Consider the following 24,143-nt stretch of genomic DNA (forward strand, 5'->3'; position numbering starts at 1 on the left):
ATACATTAAGTTATATCATCCTTCTAAATAACCATCTACTACTAAAACAAAAAATTGGTCCTGATGATGTGAAACTCCCGATTGTACCAGACTTTTGTTGGTTTTATGTTGCTTATGTATGTTTTTCGAAAAACATTTGCTTTCTTTTAAGTATATGTACTAATGACCAACAACTTTTTTTGTTCTTATGTTGATGTTTTGTTATTTTGAAAACATTTACTTGAAGTTTATCTTTATTTGCTTTTGAACTTTAGTATTTGTTGCTCAACATTTATTTCTACTTCTATTTATTATTCTTAATTTAATGTTTTAACATTCATAAATTGCTAGATGAATAAGAAATTGTTGATATTATTTTATGTTGTCAATACCATAATCATGCTAGTTACATCAAAGAAAGTAAGATCACCATGAATTGTAAACTTCCATTGTTTGTATGTGTACTGCGTTGTAAAAGATTTTAGTATTTTGGTATCTTTATTGGTCTCAAATTGTTAAATTATTATTATAAAACTATTTCAAGGAATCATATTTTTTGTTCATTTATTTATTATTTGTTATTGGCTGGATTAATATTGTTTGATCAAAGTATATTATATTATAAATTAAAAAAATTCATACAAGCTACATCTTTGTTTTTATTTTTATTATTATATGTATTTTTTATTTCTAATAAATACATACGAGATTAATTACTTTGATGGGTTGATAATTCATAATTTTGAAATAAGTGTGAATAATTTATAATTTTTCAATTGTATTGTTAATAATATTTTTTGGGTTAATAATTTTTATTCACAATATATTCACATTACATGGTATTTTTATTTTCTATTGTTTTTTATTATTTCATTTAATGTTGTCAACATTAACTTTTTTTGTAATAAATACATACTGTATATTTTGTTTTTGTTTTTTTTGTCAGAGATTTCCTGTTTCAATTTTCTTTGAAAGGGTCTTTCCACTTTTTCTGGTCTTATGTTAAAGGGCCTGACCTTAACTTTTGGGCCTAAGGGCTGGCCAATAGGGTGCCCAAAACTCCTAAACTAGTCCTAACCCTCTCATTCTGCCACACTTTGCAAAAACAACTCATTTTCTCACTGCCACTTCCTTTTCCAATAGAGTTTTGCTAGGGTTTTGCTCTCGTTCCTCGTTAAGCTAGAGAACCCCATTCTACTCCATGTAAGTTGGCTCTCGACTCATGTTTTCTTTTCTTCCACTTATTCTTCGTGATTCCAACTAGAGTTCTCTTGGTAACCTCGTTTTGGTTCTGATGTTATCATTTCCAGCTCGTAACTCAGTTCCAAGAGTTGTGGTAACCCTCTGTTGAGTGCCTGTGCTTTCTGCTAGCATCTGTCCAGGTAAGGGGAGCTAGGGTTCACTATTTTTGAATTATGTATGCCTGTTTGGTTTGCCTTAAGTTATGAATGGTCTCGATATATATTGTTATTCGTGTGTTAATATGATGCTTGTATTGTTGGAATGGCTTAAATCTAGTTTGGCGTGTAGGGAAATATATGGATTCTGTTGAACTTGCCCAGGCGAACGGGTTGGTCGCTCAAAACGAAAGCTCTCGCTTAAGCGAGGAGCTCTCGCCTGAGCGAGAACAACATCAACTCACCTCTGTCTCTATTTCGAGGGCTTGCCTAAGCGAATGCCTCTCGCTTGAGCGAGATGGTCCAGCTTGAGCGAGACCTCGTCGTGCCCACTGTTGCAATCTCGCCTAGGCGAGATCTGGTAGCTTGAGCAGGGGGCTCCTCTTGCCTGAGTGAGAGCTCCTTCGCCTGAGCGAGATTGATAGTGTTGATTGGTTGGTATGTTACTTTACAAAGTCATGTATGATGCCTTATATGTATTCTATATGACACAATGGGAATGGCATTGAGAAGCTTAGTATGATTATTCGTATGAAACATGATTGGATGGTTGGTTAAATATTGGTATGAGATTGGTATGCATGATAATCTTATGTTTGGTTGGTGATGTATTATTTTGGTATGGTCAGGACGTAATTCCATGAAGGTTTCGTGGTGGTGCCTTATGGTCAGGACATAATTCCATGAATCTCTAGGTGAGATCTCATGGTGGTGCCTCATTGGTCAAGACGTAATTCCACGGTGGTTTTGTGGTGGTGCCTCATTGGTCAGGACATAATTCTACGATGGTTGCGTGGTGGCGCCTCATGGTCAGGACGTAATTCCATGACCCCTGTTAGTGGGAGTTCATGGTGGTGCCTCATTATATAATTTAGTAAGGATTCAAGTAAGGATTGCATCTTGACACTCTAAAGAGTCAATTAGTCTCAATTAGAGCGTACTGACTCGAGTGGTGATAGTAGTAAGAGGCTCGAGTGGTGAGAGTAGTAGGAGGCCCTAGTCTTTGGCAGGATAATGGCCTTAGATGTTTGAAGGCTAACCTTGTGAGTGGTAGGGAGAAACTCATTGGCAATTGGCTCTGTAGAGTTGTAGAGGCCACCACAAGTGCAAGCATCCAGTGAATTCGCTGATTATATGTATCCGGATAATCATGTCTTGAGTCTTAGTGTATTGTTTGCCGGTCATTATATGCTTGGGGAATTTATGCACGCTCGACTTTTAAATTGTATGTTCGATTGCATGATAAAAACCTTTTTACTCTAGCTTACCATTTCTGCTTGCTTGTGTGTTATGTGTGTGGTTTTCTCCTTTTGCGATGATCATCAATTTATTGATGTGAGCAGATGTTGGAAACCCTAGTGTTCATCAGGGTGATGGAATTTCCACTGTGTAGCCTAGCTTGTGGTTAGATCTCATTCCTTCAAGTACCACTTGTAGGCACTGTTGCCTAGGTATTTGGTCAATTATCAGACTTTTACTTTCTGTTTTATTATTGGCATCGCGGTGTGCCTTAGTTTTCTTTCTAGTATGTTCGGATGACACTAAGATCCTTATACCTTAAGCCTCATATCCTTTTGATATTTAATTTATGTAATGTTTTATTTAAATAGATTTATCTATTAAAATGGGACGTTACACTACTTCCACTTCTAAATAAATCATAAAAACACTTTTTCTTTTCTACTTCATATATTTAGTTTGGATGGTGCATCCATTGCAGGAGTAATTATTCGAAGAATTGTGATTTCAAATTGATTAAACAACTATTGTGTCTATAGCTTAAAGGGTAAGCAAATATAATTTAATTTCCATTCGATTTCTAAAATTTGATATAAGACATTTTTTGTTTTTCTTTACACTAGCATTGTTATGCATACTATTGTTCTAGTTTCTATTCCTCGAAGGACTCGATCTAACTTCGCTAGTAATGGGAACTGCTATGCCAAACATTGTCCCAGGTCTTATCTTCATCATTGCATGGATTTCTGGGTAATCTTATTTTACTTGACTTTTGGTACTTTTATTTTAACTTTAAATCATCCCCAAATTGGTGTATGTAATAGGTAAGTCAGGAATTGAAATGAGTTTATTGCAAAAATAATTATTTTGTTAGAAAGGAAAAATTTTAATGAAGAAAATGATTAATCTTCTAAAAATGGAGCTTTAACTAATTACCTTTGGTACTCAATATGAAATTATGTATTAGGCAGGTTAGAGCAAGTGGACTTAAGCAATCAGACTGTTATGGTGGGTGAGCATGGTGGTGGGTTGTCAATAAATACAAAATTAAGCTACTTTTTACTTTATATATATAATATTCAAAAACTCCATCATTATTCCCATTATCCATTTCCTTAACTATATATATATATATATATATATATATATATATATATATATATATATATATATATATATATATATATATATATATATATATAATGAATGTATATACGTGCGTGTCTAAAAAACGTGAACTTGTTGATTCCACCTCAAGATGGAGTTGGATTGTTGGCATTTCAAAGGCTGATTCATTCTTAAAATTTGGGTGAGTGGAGCAAGTAAATAAAATTGGTGATAGAAGTGATCACTTGAGGTACTCATTAAGGTAAGTACACCTTCTAGTTGGTAAAGCTTTCTTCTGATTTGCAATTCTCATTGATCTATTGAGTTTAACCGTTGTGCTCAAGGTATGGATTTTCATCTTGTAATATACAACATCAATTGTAACGTAATCACATGGTGTTTTATTGCAAGGCAGCTGTTGAGGTACGTGAACTAAATGTTATGGGGGTGCTTGGTTGACAATTATCTTTTTTTTATTAGAATTGTTTTATAAAGTTAACCAAATGTATCCTTATCCTTGATTTTTTATGTGAATAGTACGTTTCAGGAACTTGAAAAATATTAACCTGCATTACATCAGGTGATAACAATGTTAAAATTGTTGACACAAGCAAGCTTGAAGCAAAGATTTTATAAATCCAAATGCATGAAGATCACATGTGTTTGATGAAGATTGATGAAGATCCACTTGGAGATTATGTTTCAATTGTATTAAATCTGTAATTGATATGTTAAATGTAATGATTACATGTTATATCATGTTGGTAGACTATATGACATAGGTTAGATGTCTTGTTAGTCTTAGTGTGTCCTTTTTAATCCATTAAAATGGGTTTTAACAGGTTAAAAGGCTTTTGTATATAGTTTTTGATATGAATGTATTCAATCAGTTGAATTATTTTTCAATCGACTGATTTCACTTAAGTCAAGCTAAATAAACTAATTGTACCGAAAATTCAACCGATTGATTTCACTTAAACCAAACTATATAAGTTGTGTTTTCGAGCGCATAGGCACGATTCTGAGTTTTTGAGCGTGAAAACTTGTCATGCATCACTGGAAAACTCTCTTTCTGCATCACGCAGTTGCAACGTGTAGATTGAAGATCTTAGTTGATCTTTGAGGCATTTTGGCTTGGGATTAGGTTGAAGAACTCGTGTATGGTTGGCTAGGGAGAGCCACCATCAAGTTTTGTAGTTCTTGTGCCTTTGTTGTTTACTTGGTGTGATTCCATGTCTATGAGTGTGATTCTTGTAGGGTGTTAGGCTAGATTTTTGTGGGATCTTTGTTCAAAAGTGTAATCTTGGTGTGTGATTTGTAAAACTTTTGAATATAGTGGAAACCATGCTCAAGTTGTCTTGGTAAACTGGATGTAGCTTTATGATTGAGTGAACCAATATAAAAATAGATGTGCCACTCTTTTTCCTTCATCTCACTCATTTTAATTCACTTTAAAAACTCAAGAAAACCAAGCAAATCATTCTTTGTTGAGTTTTAATACGTTTTTGTGTAATCTGATGATGCATACCTGTTAGGGATATTGATTGGAACTAGTCTTATGAGTAAAAGTTTATTGTTTAAGTTAAATATGTGAATTCTCCATTCTGCATAATTTCCCAGGATTGTAGCCATTTGAAATTTTAATCAACGAATTCATAGGCTCAAGAACAAATTAGTCTACTATTTTATTTTTTGACCGATCGAAAGTGTACTATTATGCAACTTTTGCATTCTTTGTGGTCTATTTGATTCAATCAAAAGGGGTTTTAAGCTTTCAAAAAACAATTAAACAGCCAATTCAACCTAACCCCCCCGGTTCTTGGCTTCAATCATCATTTCAAACTAACAAAATTAAGAAGTGATTAGCAGTACATTTGTAGTTCCACGCAATGTGACTAACATAAACTCTCGTATTGTAATGAAATAAAGATGCTTGCTGATGACTATTTCTCAACAACCATTTCCCAGCAAGTGTATTGGTACATAGTTGTATCAAAATGTGTCGTAACCACAAGGATTTAGCAAGAATATTAGTAGTTTAATTTTTGGGTTTTATGTTTGTGATAAAGAGTGCAATTAAAAATAGATAGTAGTTATTAGATAGATTGAGTGGAGTAAGGGCTATGAATTGATTTCATCTCATCTTCTTCTACCACACCAATACAATTTTGTTTACTTACTTTGCAAATCATTCAATGTCCTAGGAGTACTCTTTCGATGTAGATCTAGGTTCATCTCGGATACACTAGAACCTAAGGACTTCAAACCCAGTGTGATTCCTCAACTCTTGGTAAAATGAATCCTTGCTTTAATGTGCAGGACTCTCTCCTCCAACATCCCCTCTGCTACTTAAATAAACACCAGTACAAGTATGGTGATTTGATTGTGTAAGACCCGTAGAATTTAATTAATTAAATAAATAATTAATTAATAAATGCGGGAGGGGAAATAATTATGACATTAAATTATGGTTGGTATGACGTGGAAAAGTACTAGCTCATGTGATTGAGAGCACTTTGATTGTGTGAGAGGACTTGGGTTTGAGTCCTATGTATGCTAACTTTTGTGTTATTGTTTTATTATTTAAATCTATGAAAACATGTTCTGGTATAATATGATGATTGAATTGTGATTACTGGCATGAAATATGAATTGGTTAAATGGTTTGATATTAATTTGGCGATTGCATGGTTATGGGTTCAAGCCTTGGAGAACTTACATTAAACTTTATTTTTTGGCATTTTTGGCTTTGACTTGAATATGGAAAGCTGGAAAGAAAACCTAAGTGAGTGGGCAGCCAAAGGAGGCTGGAAAGGCAGCCGTAGGGGAGTTGAATGGCACCTTATGTCCTATTTAATGCCATTTTCGTTTTGGGATTAATCACCTAGTTTTAGGCACACTTTAAAAGGTAAAATTAGGTTAAGAGCTAAGGTTTGACAAGCTGGAAAATATACCAGAGAGAGAGCACGAAAATCTGAGAGTTGTGAGACTTGAGGGAGAGTTACGGTGCTGAATTGTGAGGAAGCAAGGAAGGTGGGTGATCAAAGGAGAACCTTACAAATTGTCAAAGTTTAAGCGAAAGGATCCAGGTTAGGGGAGCTGGACTCCGCGGCTTTATTTTAAAAGAATAATAACATGTGATGTATGATAATTGAATGCCTAACTACTGTTGTATGCTTGGATTTATGCGTTTCTGGAAAATTTCCCGAAACCGCCTGGCGGGTGGTGAATCACCGCTAGGCGGCTCATCTGTTTATGCTGGTTTTGTGGTTCTGGAAAGGGAACCGCCTGGCGGCGCACTCCCAGCCGCCAGGCGACGCTTGGGGTTACACTAGTTTCGGGGTTTCAAGATGAAGGGCCTGGCGGGGTTAATCCAGCCGCCAGGCGACGCGAGCGTAAGGGCTTGATTTTCATGTTTTTGGAGTTCTGGACAATTTTCAATCAGAAAAGAATTTGTAATAATCCTTGAATTATGATCACATGTTAGAAACACCGTTGATTTCTCGTGTATGTGAGGTTTAAGTGAATAAAACAGTGCAACTAGGTGTTGTTTTGATGAAAGAAAACTGAGGAATCTGATACTGTAAACTCCAATTGCGAGGAAATTATGAAAGGAAAAATCTAAGGGTAGGTACAGTCATATAAGGGATTTTATATATGCAAGATTGTGAGAACTGGGTGAAATTTGGAGTCTGGTTGGTACAGTGCAGGGATCTGGAAATGTCCAAAACTAAAGCACCGCCTGGCAGCGTGGAGCTTGCCGCCAGGCAACGGCGACGACAGTGCAGAGGTGACGTCTTTTTCGTGATTAAGTGGGAGTGGAGGGTCCGCGGATGTTTGGTGTGGTAATGAGTGCATTTAGTTGAAGTTCGGACATAGGGATTGAGAGTTTATAAAATAAAAGTACATAGACGTTGGATAGGGTATGCGAGGATGAGTATATCAGAATAACAAGGGATAATTGTAATTGAGGTTTTGGTATGAGTCATAAAACTGTGTGAGTGCAATATTTGATCTCGAGAGGTCGGGTTGGAAGGTGGTAATGCAAATATGAGTATAGTGGGAATAAGTTTATGAAATATAGCGAGATAAATTTGTATAATTAAGTAAGCTATAAAAAGAGGAAGGAAATGAGGACAAGTATCGTATGAGCATGGGCACTATTTAGAGAAAAGGGTGGATTATAATAAATTGTAATAAGGGTACGTGAATCTAGATTGGGAAAATGGTTTCAAGTAAGGTACTCCAAGTGATGCAGGGGCATTGTGACTAGCCAAGTCTATGAGAATTGTGATGATCCATTTAGTGAGAAGTGCATTGGGAGCTAGAATCTGTGAACCATGAAAATTCATGATAGGGAATTCAACTAGAGTGTTGTTGTACTGATACAGCGCCTAACGGCACGATTGAGTCCGCCAGGCGATAGCCTAGCAATAGAGGGCAACCAAGTGGCAGGCGCCTGGCGGTGAGGGTAATACTGCTAGGCAATACCTGCGGTGAGATGAATTTTGAGGCGATGTGCGCCTGGCGGTACGTGACACCCGCCAGGCGGTCTGGGAGCTGGTTGCGCCTGGCAGCACGTGTCCCCCGCCAGGCGATTTGCACTACTGCAGCTTTGAAACTTTGATTGTGTATTTGTGATCTACAAGGCGTCTAGTGGTGCTTTAAAGGTGGGGTTGCTGGTGTTCCTTGAGTTGTGGCTCGAAACGTATCCCTTGAGTTATGGCTCGGGGTAGGGGTTAAGCACGTGGTATTCCTTGAGTTGTGGCTCGGAATAGCATCTCTTGAGTTGTGGCTCGGGATGGCGGATGAACACGAGGGACCCTTGAGTTGTGGCTCGAGTTGGCGAGTGTTGCCGGTGTGAGTGTGTTGGTTGTGGCCAGTACGGATGGGTCCAGACAGGTTGCCCTCCTCAGTTGTTGGTTGACGAGTTTGGTAGTCTTGGGACGGTACAGACTATGTTCATATATGGGAACTCTACCTGGTGTTACGGTGTATGATCCGTAGCATGTTTTCCCGCATGTGCTCTGTCGGTTGTGGCCGATAGGTATGGCAGCATGTCACCTTGAAGTAATCATGAGACGATGTAGAACACGAATAACCCGATTTGGGGGTCAGATAGTAGGAATAAAAGTGTAGAACAATGTGGGAAGTTAAGTTAAGTACTGTGATACGTGTGTATGTTGATATATATGTTTGTAGCATTGTATATATGATTTATCTGCTAAGCTCACCCTATCTGCGTATGTTTGGCGATGATTGTGTATGCGGTTCACGGGAGCAGATGTTGATGATGCAGGTGGCTCAGGTGCAGCTTAATCGCGGAGAGGGGTTCGACTTGGGAAACTCATATGTTTTATTTATTGCTTTTGAAAACAGTTGTAAACCCTGATGGGTGATTTTATAACATTGGTATTTTGGTTTTTGTAGTGGAGGTTTATAAACTTTATTCGATCATTTAATAAATTTTAAATTTTCTCGAGCTTTGGGAAAATGAGGTATTATTAAATGCGTTGTATTTAATTATTCCTTTTATTTTTTTTATATATCCGTAATATCCTTACGGGATGTTACAGATTAGACCACAGTTTGAGACCATTTCCCAACTCAATCCAAACCAATTAAATATATGAGTGATCAAGTCATCATTAAGCATAAATCATACCACAAAAATTTGAATGAAAGCAAAGATAAATACCAAGAAGTAGAAGTGAATCGAATCAGAATTGATTACATCAAACCTGGACACAAGGGAGTTCAACTACTCATATAATATTACAATGAAATATCAGCAGCATCTACACATAAGATTTACACTAAGAGCACCTCCCTCGTGCCTTACAGACCTTATTCTCTCTTATTGCTACATTTTTATACCTCCACTTAATGCCTAAAATGAGGACGGTGCTCAACGCAGCTTTTGGTGTTCAGCCACAGGGGTTACTTCACAAGTGGGTTTCCTTCTCATCTCAGCCCTTTGTCCTAGTGCTTAGCGTGTGACCTTTCCTTCTTGGAAGGGTTTTCTTGGCTGATCAGCCTCATGGATTTAGGCTCCAGGTTTCCTTGCAAAGAGGGTTTCTTCATGAGGCTCAGCTCTATTTCTTGTGCTCAGCCAGAAAGTCCAAATATGTTGTCTTGTCTTTTCAACTTCCATTGCTCAACTTCAGTACTGTGGCTTAGTTGCATACTTGATATTTTCTTTCATTTTTACTACAAAACAACAAAATATCATTATAATTCATAAAACTCTATTTCTCAATATCTCATGCGTATCTTAAGTTAAGGAGGTTTATTTAGACACAAATAGCATCATTTGATACATGATAAGTGTCAATTTCAAATGAAAAATTTACTTATTCTTGACACTTATCACTTGCTAAACTAAGCTTCCAATGATGACACTTGGTGCATCTCCATCTTCATTTGTCAAAGAATACTAATTTTGAATCTTTCCTCGTTATCTCTTTGAATCATTTTTATGCATGTTTTCATGCATCACTGATTAATGGACAAGACTGCCACAACAAATATATAAATATACGTATAGAATAACTTAACCTCGGGGCCCCAAAAAAGCAGGATGCTTAAGGCCTATAAAGCAGGATGCTTGTGAGTAAGCAATTTGATAGAATTATTCTCAAATGCCAAAGTTTTTGACATAGTTTACCCAAATCATTTGTATCAATTATCTAAATTCTTTTTGAAGATATATTCTATATGAAATCCTTATAGTTGTCTACTTTGAATGGATAAAAGACGTTAATGATTTTCGGGTTCCATGGCTTGTTCCATGTGGTTGTATTGGATATGGAGATGGAAATTTGGCCATCATTCCAAATGATTAGCATATTGCATTGCTGCTTGTGTACCTGAAGGCATATTATCGTGACAATGGTTTGATGAGGTTCACAATATTTGTTCTTTTGATTCATAACATAGCCACCAAGTTCTAACATTTTGAATTTGTGCTTTGAGAATGATTTTTAGTACTTCATGACAATTTTTGCAAGTTTTTGTTAATTAATATTGTACTTGAATTTGAATTTGAACTTTAATGTATATTTTTGTTATTCTTTGATATGCATTTACTTATTTATAAATAACTTGTCAATTTGATGTGTGCTATATCTATTTACGTATAACTTCATCAAATATAGATAAAAAAAAATATAATAAATGTAAATAATTGTGGTTGAAGAAATATATGTGAATTATGAATGATAAATGAGTTTAACACTAGTGCACACATGGGCTTTTACAACAAGCATTATGCCTCGGTTCCCTCCAAAATGGTGCATATCAAAACACAGTGGCATTTTTGAAATTTTTGTAAACTTTTATGCCTCGGTTATTGAGAGAACCGGGGTATATAACGTTATATGCCTCGGATGGCGACAACCCGAGGCCTAATGCCTCTTAAAAGTTTTAAAATTCATGCATATTTAAATTTTTTTAAAGTAGAAGGGGGTTTTATACCTTAGTTATTTGCAAACCCGAGGTCTAATGCCTCTTGAAAATTTTAAAATTTCCGCACATTTAAATTTTTTTAAATACATTTTTTTAGAAGGGACTTAATGCCCTGGTTGTTTGCATACTTGAGGCAAAACGTTTTTTATGCCTCGAGCAATTTATTACTGAGGCAGAATGGTTATTTTAGGGAACAAATTGGGACATATCATCTTTTTCCTCGCGTTTCAGCATTTCAAACTTCCTCCGCCAGCTTCCTCTGCAACCTTCAATTCCCATTAATTCGCTGCGCTACTGCTACTATTCTAGGACAAGGGAGGTTGTTACTATTGTTTGAAACCACAACTGCTTGGTGGTTTTTTTTTTGTTTTTTTTTTGCATTTTCTTATTTCTGAATGATGGTTCTGGTTTTGGTTCGTGAGACAGAGACATTGAGGCATGGTTGTGTTTGTCGGCGTCGCAATGATGGTGGTTCATCATGGCAGCATCGACGATGGTGCTGGGTTGCAGATCAAGTTTCCTGGTGGCCTACGTTTCGCGGTGGCATGCCTATTGTGTAGCATTGGTGTTCTGGAGGTGCTCACGATGATCTATGGTGGTCTACAATGGTGTCGTTTATCACTGGTGGATCTGTGTTGGTTCCGTTCGCGTTAGGTTGTTTGCCCATGGTGGTTGCAGCTACTGTTGTGGTCGTGATGGCAGCATTCAAGTCCAGCTCCCGATTTGGTTGCGTTTACGAGAGTTGCAGTGTTCTTTGGGTCGTAGTCACAGTGGTGGGCTTGCTCGTAGTGGTGGTTGTCGTTTGTTCGCACCACACATTTTTGCCTCGGTTACAGCCAGACCCGAGGCAAAAAGATCATTTCTAGATGTGAATTATGCCTCAATTAGGAACTGGAGCATAAAGGTAACCCTTTTTTCCTCGGTAATATGTGCCCCGATTCTTCAACCGAGGCCAAATGACCAAAATAACCAGGGCAGATACCATTTTTTGCACTGGTGTAAAGATAATAATATTACAAATTTAAAAATTTATTGTACTTTACGGAGGTTATTTTATGGAGATTTCAAAACCCATGGTAATTAACTGGACTTTTAAACCCACAAAACCTAATAGAGGTTTCAAAACCCAAGATAGTTAATCGGGGTTTTAAAACCTATGGTAGTTAATCGTGGTTTAAAAACCTACGATAGTTAATCAGGGTTTTAAAATCTCCGTCAAACACAAGAGGATAAAAAACCCTAGTCATTGATTGATGTAACATCCCGTCAGGATATTACGGATTTATAAATAAAATAAAGAAAATAAAATAATCAGCGCATTTAATAATACCTCATTTTTCCAAAACGCGGGAAAATTTAAAATTCATTAAATAAGCAAATACGTTCATAACCATTCGTTATAAAACCAAAAGAACAATGTTATAAAATCACCCATCAAGGTTTACAACTGTTTCCAAAAGCAATAAAGAAAACATAAGAATTCCCCAAGTTGAACCCCTCTCCGCGACTAAGCTTCACCTGAGCCACCTGCATCAACAACATCTGCTCCCGTGTACCGCATACACGATCATCGCCAAACACACACAGATAGGGTGAGCTTAATAGATAAAACATATACATAAAGTTATAGATATATATAAGCATATAACCATATGTAACTATACATGACTTAAACATCTCACATTGTTCCATTCTTTAGTTCCTACCATCTGACCCCCAGTCAGATTATTCGTGTTCTACACCGTCTAATAAATTACTTCAAGGTGACTTGCTGCCATACCTATCGGCCACAACCGATAGAGCACGTGCGGGAAAACATGCTACGGATCATACACCGTAACGCCAGGTAAAGTTCCCATATACGAACATAGTCTGTATCGTCCCAAGACTACCAAACTCGTCAGCCAACAACTGAGGAGGGCAATCTATCTGGACCCATCCGTACTGGCCACAACCAGCACACTCACACCGGCAACAGTCGTCAACCTGAGCCACAACTCAAGGGTTCCTCGTGTTCATCAGCCATCCCGACCAACAACTCAAGGGATGCTATTCTGAGCCACAACTCAAGGAATACCACGTGCTTAACCCCTATCCCGAGCCACAACTCAAAGGATACAATCTGAGCCACCACTAAAGGAACACCAGCAATCCCACCTTTAAAGCACCACTAGACGCCTTGTAGATCATAAGTACGAAACAACAATTCCAAGCTGCAACAGTATAAATCGCCTGGCGGGGGACACGTGCCGCCAGGCGCTGCCAGCTCCTAGTTCGCCTGGCGGGTGTCGCGTACCGCTCGGCGCACAGCGCTTTAAAAATTTATCTCGTTGCAGGTACCGCTTGGCGGTATTGCTGTCACCACCAGGCGCCAACGTACCAGTGATCCACTGTTGGCCATCTCTCGCCTGACGCCACAGTCTCGACCGCTAGGCGCCACTCTCTCTATTATTCTCTAATACCCGCAATATCGCCTGGCGGAACCATTCCTACCGCCAGGCGCTATACCAGAACAGTGCGTTTCTGATTAAAATGTCTTAGCGTCTCGATGTCTTTTCCAAACTCCTCCCTTCGACTTCGCCTACCGAATTGGGTCTCACCATCTAAATTTACGATCCTTACTTCCCTTTTTCTTTCCCAACACTTAATTATAAACTATAGGCTACATCAACACACCCCAAAGTGTCATATTCGTATTGTCCATCCATTTTTAGACCAAAAGCACCATCACATATGAGCTTACCACCATCTTTCTTTACTAGTTCTCATTTAACTCCAACTTTTCCTGTCCCCCTCAATAACAACACACACAAAGAACACCTAAATCAACCTTTGCATTATTCTACGACTTATTAACAAGCCCCGGGTACTAGATTCTTACCCTTCACTTGCATATGTCATTTACCGAGCTTGTTATCCTATATTTACTCTACATTCCCATACCATAAGACATTCCTACATTTCCAAAATCACAGATCCTAAATATTGCAACGTTTCCACAAAGGAAACAAAGTCTCTGCAATAGCGCCTGGTGGTAACCCCGTGCTGCAAGGCAGTGCATACCAGTTCTGGATATTCTAGAATTCTTCCTCTCTGTAACAGCCCCCAGATATCACAATTCAACCTTCGTTCGGTCCAATTCCTCCTAGTTCACACCCCTAACTCACTCATATACAGTCCTAAGTGTAAATCCTCCTCTCAATCTATATCACTTTCTCCCTTAAAATTTCCACATTAACTAGTTTAATAGCAAAGTCCCATTTTCCTCCAACCCTAACATTGTTCCATAACTTGTACAGATCATTTAAGCCGAAATTTAATAAAATATCACCTCCATTACCTTATAACTACCAATTCCCACCTTTTTCCCCGATTAGAATTCTCCCATAAAGCACAGAACCAGAAAATCGAGTCAACAGACTCGCGTCGCCTGGTGGAAATTCATCACCACCAGACAGATCATAAAACTAAGCCCAGAATCTGATCACTCATTTGCGTCGCCTGGCAGTACAGGGTCCTACCGCCAAGCGTTGCCCCTAGAAACACCCCAAACCCACACAGTTGGCATGAGCCGCCTCGCGGGCGCCGCCAGGCGGTTTCTGGAAAATTTCCAGAAATCAAAATTTCATGACCAGAACAAGAATCATGCATTCATATCATCATATAGTTCGTGGACTTTAATAAAAATACTAAAGCAACGGAGTCCAGCTCCCCTAACCTGGAATTCCTTCGCTTAAATCGAAATGTTTGAGATGCTCCAATGATCACCACGCCTTCCCCTTCTTGGTGTGCTCACTCAATCTCCCCAATCTCTCTGAATTTCGTGCCCTATTTCAGGTTGCTATTCCAGCTTGCCAAAACCTTCACTATGACCACTTTTTACCCTTTTAAACTTGGCTTTTAGTGGAGTTTAATTACCCAAAACGAAAATTTACCTAATAGAACTTGTTAATTACCATTTAATTTACCTTTATGATCTATTTTTCAGCTACCCAAGGCTGCCTCTCAACTATCTAGGGTTTTTCCCAACCTTTCATATTCAATTCAAGGCCAAAACGCCAAAAATAAAGTTTTTAGTTTAGTTCTCCAAGGTTTGAACCCATACCGAGTCAATCACTAAGCAATTGCACTACCAATTCAACCAAGTCATGTTTCATGCTTAACAAATCCAATACAAACATCATATCATACCAGAACATGATTATATAGATTTAAATAATAAAACAATAAGTCAAAAGTTAGCATACATAGAACTCGAACCCAAGTCCTCTCACACAATTAAAGTACTCTCAACCACTTGAGCTAGTACTTTTCCATGTCATACCAACCATAATTTAATGTCATAATTATTTCCCCACCCGCAATTTATTAATTAATTATTTATTTAATTAATTAAATCCTACGGGTCTTACAATACTTCCACCTTTAAAATTTTTCGTCCTCGAAAAAGAGAACTTACCAGTGAAAAGATGAGGATAGGACCGCCTCATGACATCTTCCATCTCCCATGTCATTTCCTTAGTTGCCTCATCCCATAGTACTTTTACAGTTTTAATTTCCTTTCCTCTGAACTGCTTTACTTGAGAATCCAAGATTCTCACTGGTCCGGCTCCAATGGTCAAGTCTTCCCGTATCTGCACATCATCATCCTCCAGAACATGCGTAGGATCAGCTATGTATTTCCTCAACTGTGACACGTGGAAAACATTATGCAAGTTTCCCAAGTGCGGTGGCAAAGCTATCTCATATGCTGCAGGGCCAATCCGTCTCGAGATCTTATATGGCCCGATGAATCGAGGCGTCAACTTTCTCGATTTAAGTGCCCGACCAATGCCTGTTGTAGCCGTCACTCGAAGAAACACGTGATCCCTTGCCTCAAACTCAAGCGGCCTCCTCCTCTTATCTGCATAAGATTTCTGCCTACTCTGAGTTACGCGCATCCAATCCTGTATCACCCTCACCTTCTCGGTAGTTTGCTGTAAGAACTTTGGTCCAAGCACCACTGCCTCACCATCCTGCTGCCAACACAAAGGTGTCCTACATCTCCTACCATACAGGGCCTCGTAAGGCGCCATTCCAATACTGGAATGATAACCATTATTATAAGTAAATTCTACCAACGGCAGCACATCACTCCATGTACCCATATGATCCAAAACACATGTCCTCAGCAAGTCCTCCAACGACTGTATGGTGCGCTCAGACTGTCCATCTGTCTAAGGATGATAGGCAGAGCTCATTCTGAGCTGAGTTCCCAAGGCGTTCTACAATGACTGCCAGAACCTCGATGTGAACCTCGAGTCTCTGTCCGATACAATACTCGCCGGCACCCCATGTAACCTAACAATCTCCCTAACATACAAATCCGCCAGCTTATTCATATTCATCTTCTGATTAATCGGTAGAAAATGAGCACACTTCATCAATTTGTCTACTATCACCCAGATTGAGTCGTGCCCTCTCACCGATCTCGGCAGGTGTGTGACAAAATCCATGGAAATGTTGTCCCATTTCCATTGTGGAATGTCCAGAGGCTCTAACATACCCCCTGGTCTTTGGTGCTCGATCTTCGCTTTCTGACATACCAAGCAGGAAGCGACGTAATCAGCCACATCTGTCTTCATACCCGTCCACCAGAAAGTAGCTTTCAAATCTTTATACATCTTAGTCATACCAGGGTGTATGTTAAGACGACTCTTATGCCCCTCATCAAGGAGCATCTTCCTCAGAACTCTGCTGCTAGGAACACACACTCTCTCCCTGAACCGTAGAATCCCATCTCTGCCCATCCGAAAATCCTTCCTCTTCTCAGTGCCCAACTCACCAATGATCTGTTGCAGCTCCTGGTCCTTACCTTGTTCCACTCGAAGCTCATCTAGGAACTCATTCGTGATCCTCAGCATGCTGCATCGTATCTGTCCAGGCCCTATATCCAACCCTAAATTCATGTCATTCAACTGTTCTATCACCTCCAACTCTCTAATCATCATGGTTGACACATGAATTCTCTTCCTACTCAGGGCATCCGCTACGACGTTAGCTTTACCAAGGTGGTACAATAGCTCAAAGTCGTAGTCCTTTAAATATTCCATCCAACGCCTCTGCCTCATATTCAATTCCTTCTGATCAAACAAGTATTTTAGGCTTTTAAGATCGCTGAATACCTGAAATTGCGCCCCATACAAGTAATGCCTCCATGTCTTGAGAGCAAACACGACTGCCGCTAACTCCAAGTCGTGGGTCGGATAATTTTTCCCATGCACCTTCAACTGTCTCGATGCATACGCCACAGGTCGTTTATCCTGCATCAGCACACAACCCAACCCCTGATACGAGGCGTCACAGTACACCTCAAATGTTTTAGCTGTGTCAGGGATTGCCAGTATCGGTGCGGTAGTCAATCTCCTCTTCATATCTTCAAAGCAGGCTTCACACTCATCTGTCCATGAGAAAGGCTAGTCCTTTCGGGTAAGCTGTGTCAGGGGACTCACCATCTTGGAGAAACCCTCCACAAATCGTCGGTAATACCCTGCCAAACCCAGGAAACTCCGCACCTCTAAAACTGTTTGTGGCCTCTCCCACTTCACCACGGTCTCGATCTTAACTGGATCAACTGCTATTCCTTGGGCTGAGATCACATGGCCCAGGAATTGTACCTCCTCCAACTAGAATTCACATTTTGATCACTTTCCATACAACTGGTGCTCTGTAAGAATCCCCAACACCACTCTTAGATGCTCTGCATGCTCTTCCCTGCTCTCGGAGTATATCAGAATATCATCGATAAACACTACCACAAATTGATCTAGATATGGCCGGAAAATCCTATTCATGTAATCCATGAATATGGTCGGCGCATTGGTCACCCCGAATGGCATCACTACATACTCATAGTGGCCATAACGTGACCTAAAAGCAGTCTTCTGTACGTCCTCCGGCCTGACTAGGATCTGATGGTATCCAGATATCAGGTCTATTTTCGAGAACACCGCAGCTCCCCTCAGCTGATCCAACAGATCATCAATCCTCGGCAGCGGGTACTTATTCTTTATTGTTAACTTGTTCAGCTGCCGGTAATCAACACATAACCTAGAGCTACCATCTTTCTTTTTCACTAACAGAACCGGTGCTCCCCACGGTGATGCACTCGGTCGGATGAACTTCTTCTCAAGCAGATCCTCAATCTGTTTCTTTAATTCGGCTAACTCAGCAGGCGCCATCCTATACGGTGCCATAGAAACTGGCCCAGCGCCAAGGATGAGACCAATGGAGAAATCCACATCCCTGCTAGGCGACAACTCTAGAATCTCGTCCAAAAATACATCTGCGTATTCATCGACTACTGAAATCCTGTTGATCTTCTTGGTCGTGCTCATCTTCTCCGCCTGAGCCACAATCATGTAACACGTAGCTCCAGCCTCAATCTCCCTCACTGCCTGATTAGACGAGATAAGCTCCAACCCTGCCGTATCTGGAAACACTATCTTGCGCTGTCCGCAATCAATGACAACATGGTTGCTCGACAACCAGTCCATGCCCAGTATCACATCCAGACCCTTCATCGACAGACAAATGAGATTCAGCTTGAACCTACGTCCTCCCACCTCCATGGGGCACCCCACACATACAGAAGTGGTGGATACCTCTCTAGATGTTGGCGTCGTGACTATCAATTCGCACTCCAGCTCTCGCATAGCAAGTCCGAGCCTCCCCACGCATTCATTAGACACAAATGAATGGGTAGCCCTTAAGTCAAATAACACCACCACCTATTGGTCACACAACAAACACATGAACTGCAAGAAATTACCTGACAAGTTGCCTCTGTAGTCGTCAAGGCGAACACACGCCCTGGTGCTTTGGCCAATCTCCTACAGGTTTCTTGGCTAGCGCACCTCCAGCTGGTTTTCTGTTAGGACACTGTCGTGCAAAGTGTCCAGTCTGATCACACACGTAGCACTTACCAGTGCTACCGCCTCCACCTGTACTACTGGCAGGTCTAGTACAATCTCTCCTCAAGTGCTCCCCGCCACAATTATAGCACTATAGCCTCCTGGAGGTAGTCGGCGGTCTGCTATAAGGTTTCTTCTGTGATCTGACATCTGGAGCAGTCTTATGCTGTCTCTCTCCCCTGCTAGACCCCGTCTCCAACTGCTCCACAGTCTTGGCCTGCTCGACCAAAACTGGAAATTCTCTAATTCGCAGCGGCACAATGAAGCGACGCAGTTCATGTTTCAGCCCGCCCTCGAACTTCCTGCACCTCCACTCCTCGGTAACTACAGGTGAGTTGAAACGAGCCAAGTACTCGAACCGCTCTATGTATGCCTGCACGGTCAAAGTTCCATGTTAGAGGGTAAGGAACTCTGCCTCCCGCTCGTGCCTCGCACTATCGGGGAAATACTTCTCCAGGAACCTCGTCCTGAAGGTAGTCCATGTTACCTGCTCCTCACGGGTTTGCATCAACTGTTGCATCCCCTGCCACCAGTACTCCGCGTCTACCACCAAAAGAAATGTGACAAACGACAGCTTCTGCTCATCCGTACATTCCAACACTCAACAAATCTTCTCACACTCCCGCATCCAAGCATCTGCCTCGTTAGGAGTGGCCTTGCCAGAGAACTTAGTTGGCTGATGTTTCATGAAGTCCTCCATAGATATTAGTCTACCGGGTGCCACTATGGCTCTGGGTGGCGCAACTATGGGCTGCATCGCGTTCACCATGCGATGAATCGCCTGGGCTATGTCATCAGCTCCAGTAGCGTTCCTCTTCCTCTTGTTAGCCATAGCTTACGCGCGCCACATGTTATAGTTGTTCATACACACAGCTCAAATTAGGATTTCGCATCCAAAATAGTACAATAATACAAACAATAGTCACGTAAGCGTGATGCGATAAGCTCACTCCCCATAGACCCCAAAAATCATTTTGAAAACCATTGCTCTGATACCAAATATAACATCCCATCAGGATATTATGGATTTATAAATAAAATAAAGAAAATAAAATAATCAGCGCATTTAATAATACCTCATTTTCCCAAAACGCGGGAAAATTTAAAATTCATTAAATAAGCAAATACGTTCATAACCATCTGTTATAAAACCAAAAGAACAATGTTATAGAATCACCCATCAGGGTTTACAACTGTTTCTAAAAGCAATAAAGAAAACATAAGAATTCCCCAAGTTGAACCCCTCTCCGCGACTAAGCTTCACCTGTGCCACCTGCATCAACAACATCTGCTCCCATGTACCGTGTACACGATCATCGTCAAACACACGCAGATAGGGTGAGCTTAACAGATAAAACATATACATAAAGTTACAGATATATATATATATATATATATATATATATATATATATATATATATATATATATATATATATATATATATATAAACATATAACCATATGTAACTATACATGACTTAAACATCTCACATTATTCCATTCTTTAATTCCTACCATCTGACCCCCAGTCAGATTATTCGTGTTCTACACCGTCTAATGAATTACTTCAAGGTGACTTCCTGCCATACCTATTGGCCACAACCGATAGAGCACGTGCGGGAAAACATGCTACGAATCATACACCGTAACACCAGGTAGAGTTCCCATAGTCTGTATCGTCCCAAGACTACCAAACTCGTCAGCCAACAACTGAGGAGGGCAATCTATCTGGATCCATCCATACTGGCCACAACCAGCACACTCACACCAGCAACACTCGCCAACCCGAGCCACAACTCAAGGGTTCTTCGTGTTCATCCGCCATCCCGAGCCACAACTCAAGGGATGTTATTCTGAGCCACAACTCAAGGAATACCACGTGCTTAACCCCTATCCCGAGCCACAACTCAAGGGATACGTTCCGAGCCACCACTCAAGGAACACCAGCAATCCCACCTTTAAAGCACCACTAGACGCCTTGTAGATCATAAGTACGAAACAACAATTCCAAGCTGCAGCAGTATAAATCGCCTGGCGGGGGACACGTGCCGCCAGGCGCTGCCAGCTCCCAGTCCGCCAGGCGGGTGTCGCGTACTGCCAGGCACACAGTGCCTTAAAAATTCATCTCGTTGCAGGTACCGCCTGGCGGTATTACTCTCACCGCCAGGCGCCAACGTACCAGTGACCCACTATTGGCCATCTCTCGCCTGGCGGCACAGTCTCGATCGCTAGGCGCCACTCTCTCTATTATTCTCTAATACCCGCAGTATCGCCTGGCGGAACCATTCCTACAGTCGGGCGCTATACCAGAACAGTGCGTTTCTGATTAAAATGTCTTAGCGTCTCGATGTCTTTTCCAAACTCCTCCCTTTGACTTAGCCCACCGAATTGGGTCTCACCATCTAAATTTACGATCTTTACTTCCCTTTTTCATTACCATCACTTAATTATAAACTATAGGCTACATCAACACACCCCAAAGTGTCATATTCGTACTGTCCATCCATTTTTAGACCAAAAGCACCATCACATATGAGCTTACCACCATCTTTCTTTACTAGTTCTCATTTAACTCCAACTTTTCATGTCCCCCTCAATAACAGCACACACAAAGAACACCTAAATCAACCTTTGCATTATTCTACGACTTATTAACAAGCCCCAGGTACTAGATTCTTACCCTTCACTTGCATATGTCATTTACCGAGCTTGTTATCCTATATTTACTCTACATTCCCATACCATAAGACATTCCTACATTTCCAAAATCACAGATCCTAAATATTGCAACATTTCCACAAAGGAAACAAAGTCTCTACAATAGCGCCTGGTGGTAACCCCGTGCCGCAAGGCGGTGCATACCAGTCTCTGCAATATCCTATATTTCCAGAATTCTTCCTCTTTGTAACAAGCCCCAGATATCACAATGAAATCTTCGTTCGGTCCAATTCCTCCTAGTTCATACCCCAACTCACTCATATACAGTCCTAAGTGTAAATCCTCCCCTCAATCTATACAACTTTCTCCTTTACAATTTCCACATCAACTGGTTTAATAGCAAAGTCCCATTTTCCTCCAACCCTAAAACTGTTCCATAACTTGTACAGATCATTTAAGCCGAAATTTAATAAAAGATCACATCCATTACCTTATAACTACCAATTCCCACCGTTTTCCCCGATTAGAATTCTCCCAAAAAGCACAGAACCAGAAAATTGAGTCAACAGACTCGCGTCGCCTGGCGGAAATTCATCACTGCCAGGCAGATCATAAAAATAAGCCCAGAATCTGATCACTCATTTGCGTCGCCTGACGGTACAGGGTCCTACCGACAGGCGCTGCCCCCAGAAACACCCCAAACCCACACAGTTGGCATGAGCCGTCTGGCGGCTATATATAGCCCGCCAGGCAATTTCTGGAAAATTTCCAGAAATCAGAATTTCAGGACCAGAACAAGAATCATGCATTCGTATCATCATATAGTTCGTGGAATTTAATAAAAATACTAAAGCAACGGAGTCCAGCTCCCCTAACCTGGAATTCCTTCGCTTAAATCAAAATGTTTAAGATGCTCCAATGATCACCGCGCCTTCCCCTTCTTGGTGTGCTCACTCAAACCTCACCAGAATCTCACTCAATCTTCCCAATCTCTCTGATTTTCATGCCCTATTTTAGGTTGCTATTCCAGCTTGCCAAAACATTCACTATGACCACTTTTTACCCTTTTAAACTTGGCTTTTAGTGGAGTTTAATTACCCAAAACGAAAATTTACCTAATAGCACTTGTTAATTACCATTTAATTGACCTTTATGATCTGTTTTTCAGCTACCCAAGGCTTATTCAATTCAAGGCCAAAATGCCAAAAATAAAGTTTTTAGTTTAGTTTTCCAAGGTTTGAACCCATACCCATGGTATCACTAAGCAATTGCACAACCAATTCAACCAAGTCATGTTTCATGCTTAACAAATCCAATACAAACATCATATCATACCAGAACATGATTATATAGATTTAAATAATAAAACAATAAGTCAAAAGTTAGCATACATAGGACTCAAACCCAGGTCCTCTCACACAATTAAAGTACTCTCAACCACTTGAGCTAGTACTTTTCCACTTCATACCAACCATAATTTAATGTCATAATTATTTCCCCACCCGCAATTTATTAATTATTTATTTAATTAATTAATTAAATCCTACGGGTCTTACAATTGATGTTTCCTGGAGTTTGTAAAAACCTCAACTAACACATTCTCAAGGACGGTTTAGCAAGGGAATTTGAAACCCTGGGTAAATAATTTAGCAGAGGTTTTAACCCTAGGTAATATAAAAATGAACCTCCGCTAAAATCATTTTTTCTTGTAGTGAAGCAATCTTCAAAAAGAAAAGCACCTACAGGTCCAAATACATCAACCACCACAACTGTTCAACTAGTGGACACAAGGAAGATAAGATGTGTTGACATTAGTAGCCTGGATGGTTTGGTACTTGAAGATTTGATGAAGCTTTGACAAAGGTACTTGAAGCCATTGCCTTGTAACCATGCCTACATTGATGAAAATATGGAGATTTGATGTTACTCGTGTTGATCAAGCCTTGTATGCATGCCCTCTATTTGGATCCATCATGGGGAAATCAAGCTTGAAGATTGTAATTCATATTGTAGACCATTTTTGCATTAATTATATGTATAGGGTCTTTATTGTGTCTTTTAATCTATTGAAATATTTTTCAACATGTTAATTGGTGTCTTTTAATCTGTTGAATGGATTTTTAACAGATTAAAAGGTTAGTTTTAGTAGTCTTAACTATGACTTATTCAATCAGTTGATTTATTTTTTAATCGACTGATTTCACTTAAGTTAACTGAAATCAACCGATTGATTTGAAAATTAACATGTTGAATTTCATAATAGTTTAACTATAAGAGCTGTATTTTTCAAAAAAGCGGTAACAAACCATTTTTTAGCGCAAAATGATTCTGGAAATTGTGAAA

The 24,143-nt window shown here is 39.9% G+C and overlaps 1 protein-coding gene across 1 annotated transcript; it reads right to left on the minus strand.

The window, feature by feature from the left end:
• Window positions 1-14,536: 14,536 nt before the first annotated feature.
• Window positions 14,537-16,264, minus strand: LOC114175107 (uncharacterized). The gene is made up of 2 exons (XM_028059865.2): window positions 15,649-16,264; window positions 14,537-14,619 (listed from the first exon to the last, which is right to left on the minus strand). The coding sequence occupies exons 1-2, from the start codon at window positions 16,262-16,264 to the stop codon at window positions 14,537-14,539; spliced, it is 699 nt and encodes a 232-aa protein (XP_027915666.2).
• Between the last annotated feature and the right edge of the window lie 7,879 nt (window positions 16,265-24,143).

Source organism: Vigna unguiculata, chromosome 3 (assembly GCF_037176805.1).
Source record: "Vigna unguiculata cultivar grain cowpea cultivar isolate G323 ecotype 2 chromosome 3, ASM3717680v1, whole genome shotgun sequence".
Lineage (NCBI taxonomy): Eukaryota > Viridiplantae > Streptophyta > Magnoliopsida > Fabales > Fabaceae > Vigna > Vigna unguiculata.